This window comes from Vicia villosa, linkage group LG3, assembly GCF_029867415.1.
Source record: "Vicia villosa cultivar HV-30 ecotype Madison, WI linkage group LG3, Vvil1.0, whole genome shotgun sequence".
NCBI lineage: Eukaryota > Viridiplantae > Streptophyta > Magnoliopsida > Fabales > Fabaceae > Vicia > Vicia villosa.
Window position 1 is genome coordinate 87,362,079 of NC_081182.1, and position 3,983 is coordinate 87,366,061.

General features: G+C 29.7%; 1 protein-coding gene across 1 annotated transcript; it reads left to right on the forward strand.

Annotated features, from left to right (window-relative positions):
* Positions 1-491: 491 nt before the first annotated feature.
* Positions 492-2,289, forward strand: LOC131658473 (probable lipid phosphate phosphatase 4). Its single transcript, XM_058927763.1, has 7 exons — positions 492-704; positions 761-848; positions 943-1,052; positions 1,147-1,240; positions 1,419-1,607; positions 1,707-1,766; positions 2,147-2,289. The coding sequence occupies exons 1-7, from the start codon at positions 492-494 to the stop codon at positions 2,287-2,289; spliced, it is 897 nt and encodes a 298-aa protein (XP_058783746.1).
* Positions 2,290-3,983: the final 1,694 nt, after the last annotated feature.

A 3,983-nucleotide genomic window follows, 5' to 3' on the forward strand; every position in this document is an offset into this window, starting at 1 on the left:
ATTTTATAAATTCTGAATTGGATCAAAGACAAATATATTTCAAAAGTGGCCGATAAATAAAACATATCTTAACGAAGGGAGTTAATAATATTCGTAATTTTTCATTAGTTATTTGCAATAAATATTTTTAATTTAATTTCTCTTTGTTTAAAATCTAGTTTCAATTTTAATATTTTAACATGAAATTGTATAACAAAAATCGATTATAAGTAGTAGAAATATTTGTTGACATAACTAATAGATCTAATATAACAACAAAACGCACGAATTGATATTAGTAATAAACACCTAATCTCATTCTAATTTTAGATCTCAAGATGCAACTATTCCTCAAATCATTCATCAGACTCTATCATCATCTGGAGTTTTTCTCATATCTTTACAATATTGTTGATTGTGCAATTAACGCACATCCTCATATATAGATTGTATCATTCATTTTTGTGTTTATGTTTACTATCTATAGATTTTTATAGAGAAAGTTGGAAAAGATGGCTTTACAATCTCCAGGAGCAAAATTGGCAATAACTCATATGCATGATTGGCTTATTATATTGGTTCTTGCCGGCATAGATGGTTTGTTAAATATGATAGAACCTTTTCATCGTTATGTTGGAAAAGACATGATGCAAGATCTTATGTTTCCATTTAGAGAAGACACTATACCTATGTGGGGTGTCCCGGTGAGTATGACGCGTAATTTTGTTGAACATGTAGTATTTTACATGAAAACAAAATACTAATTTTTTTGTTGGAACAGATAATCTCCATTATCATGCCAATTCTCATCTTTATTGCTTTTTACTTTGTTAGAAGAGATATCTATGATTTACACCATGCAACATTAGGTATTTTTTAAGGCTCTCTTGGTCTATTATAATTTTTAGTTTGGAAACATTGTTGTGTCACATTGGAATAACTTGTTTGGTTTGGTATGCTTAGGTCTTTTGTTTGCTAGCATAATAACGGGAGTTATAACTGATTCCATTAAAGATGCTGTTGGTAGACCAAGACCAAATTTTTTCCAGAGGTGTTTCCCCGATAAAAGACCGGTATGTTTTCAATCATTCTCATTCTTGATATTTGTAATATTTTATGTTTATGTGACATTTTCTTCTTTGATTGCATTGACATTGGTTCGTGTAGGTTTTTGATAAAGAAACTGGTGATGTTATATGTACTGGAATTCATAAAGTTATAAAAGAAGGATACAAAAGCTTTCCTAGTGGTCATACATCATGTAAGTAATAAATTATCCATATCATTTTTTGAAAACCTCATGTAACACGAAATCATCTGAAGCACGAATATTACATGTGTTAGTATCTTGTCGATGTCTATCTTTAAGTGTGTTTTTTAATGGAATAATATATGTTTTTTAATTCGATGATTAATAAATGTTTAACCAATGCATGCAGGGTCATTTGCTGGACTTAATTTCCTTTCATGGTATTTATCCGGAAAAATTAGAGTATTTGATCGTAGGGGGCATGTTGGAAAACTTAGTATAGTTTTGCTTCCTTTACTTACTGCAGCTCTTGTTGGAATTTCTCGAGTAGATGATTACTGGCATCATTGGACTGATGTGTTTGTTGGAGGCCTTATAGGTACATTCATCAAAGAGAATATTGCATTATTTTAATAGTTATTTTTAAATCCTATAATGTTTGTTATGCTAACTCCCTAATTTGATGTGTTACTTTAAGGAATTATCGTGTCTTCAACATGCTATTTGCTACTCTTTCCATTTCCTACTTATCCACATGGTATGTATTATGATAAGCAAGAACCTTTAAATATAAAATTAAATATTTTGCCACACCACCTCACTTTTGTAGGATAATTTAAATTAGTTGTATGATATTTAAAAATATGTATTTTATTAAATATTAGTGTAAGATTATTTTATACTATGTTTATTAAACCTAAAAATTATTATATTTATTTTATAAATAAAGCCATATATATTTGGTTTTCTTTTTGTTTTAAAAAATATGAAATTCTTTATCTTAAAAATCTTTTTTAAATTGTTAACAATTGCTTATTCGAAAGAAAAATTGAAAATCTAAAAATATATATATATTTTTTTAAAATAGCAATCAAATATGTGGATTCCTTACTCCTACTCTTTTGTACAAATGTGTAGGTTGGGCACCTCATGCATTTTTTTACATGTTGGACTTGGAGGAGGGTCAAAGTTCTCAAGGCGATAGTCAAAGTCCATCATTAATGAGGATAGATCGTACCTTAGAGATGGATCAAATGGAAAATGGAAGACGATTTATGTGATAACAATTTTTTTAATTATATTTTTAATGATATAGATTTTATGAAGATAGAACATGTGTTTTTGAATGTTTTAAATCATAGATAAGTCTTAGTTTTGATTTGTACACCCTTAAGAAAAAAATTAACACTTTAAAAATCTCAAAGACCGAGATGTTCTCCTAGTAATGAATGTTCTTCCATTAAAGTATCAAACATTAAATGATTGATACAAGCAAGTAAACTAAATACGGGAATTTACTTTAAATCTGAAGTTAATTCACGATTCTAATCATTATAGAAATCACTTATTATTGAGATTGAATGTAGAGTGACTGTGAATAAAGAACATTCTCAAAAGGCTTTACAAAAGAAATATACTAATGACACCACATGAGGACAAGATATCAAAATCATGTTCTAGCACTGTTGTGATTTTATTTAGACTAATGTGTTAGAGAATGAACTCAAAATAAAAATTGTTTATTATCTTTGTATTATGTAAACGACTGACACCTATTGTATCTCAATTAATCTTGAATATCGAAACTAATTTTTTAATTTTCTTTTATTATATTAGAGAATAATTTCAATTCGGAGGAGAAACTAGAGAAGAAAGATACCTCCAAACTTGAAACAAAGATTACACATGTTTATCATCTATGCAAATCTGAAAATTCTGGAACTCCAGTTGTGACAACACTGCTGAATGGAGTTTGTCCAAATTCATCCTTACAAAACTGCCTTGTAAGGTGAGGGGTGACACTTTATATAAAGTATTTCTAAACTCTATTTCTAACCAATGTGAAACTTTATATTTTCTCAATACACCCCTCCTGCCCAACACTATTGGTACATTGCTATAAATGGTGGGAGACTCATGATCTGATCAATAGACTCTGATACCATATTATAATTAGAGTTTGACCTAATTCATCATAACAAAACCGACTTATAAGGTGAGATATGACACTCTATATAAAGTTTTTCTAAACTCTATTTTTAACTAATATGGGACTTGAGAAAATCTCAATACACCCCTTGCGCCTAACACAATGGTAACATATTACTACACCCAATTTAAGAGTTTCGTTGTGAGTTGAGTGAGTTACAACCCTTATCCGAGTGCAAATGTGGAACTGCCAAAGAATTAACTCAAAAGGAAGAAGAAGAATGAGTTCACCTATTTCTTAGGGGCTTTCATAAATAGGAGTATGCTCAAACTAGATGGAATCATTCACGAGACATCTTGTGTGGCTACTCCATAATAAAATGGACATTTAGAGAGAAAACACAAGCATATATTTAATGTTGCAGGAGCATTACGTTTCCAATCTAACTTTCAATTACAATTTTGGGGTAGAATGTGTACTCATTACAACACATATCATTAATAGAATTCCCATTATGCCAATAAAGGAAAGATATTGTATGAGAGGATTTTCAAGAAAGATCCTAATCATGAATAATCAAGAGTCTTTGAATGCTTGTGTTACATTAAAAATCCATCCAAGACACCTTAAATATTTGGAGAAAAAGCAGAAAAATGCATATTTGTTGGTTGTCTTTACGGACAAAAAGGATGGATAGTACATAATCAAGACTTATGCATTTTTACCACATTAAGGGATGCTATTTTTTATTAACATATATTTTCATATGTTGTATTCGGGTGGGTGCTCCATCCCTATGTACGAATGCTTGTTTCAAATGTTGAA

Bases quoted from the DNA above. Each gene is read 5' to 3' on its own strand.
- LOC131658473 (XM_058927763.1), top strand. From the start codon at position 492: ATGGCTTTACAATCTCCAGGAGCAAAATTGGCAATAACTCATATGCAT. The intron at 705-760 runs GTTGAACATGTA...TTGTTGGAACAG, and splicing joins TGAGTATGACGCGTAATTTT to ATAATCTCCATTATCATGCC. The intron at 1,241-1,418 runs GTAAGTAATAAA...CAATGCATGCAG, and splicing joins TCCTAGTGGTCATACATCAT to GGTCATTTGCTGGACTTAAT.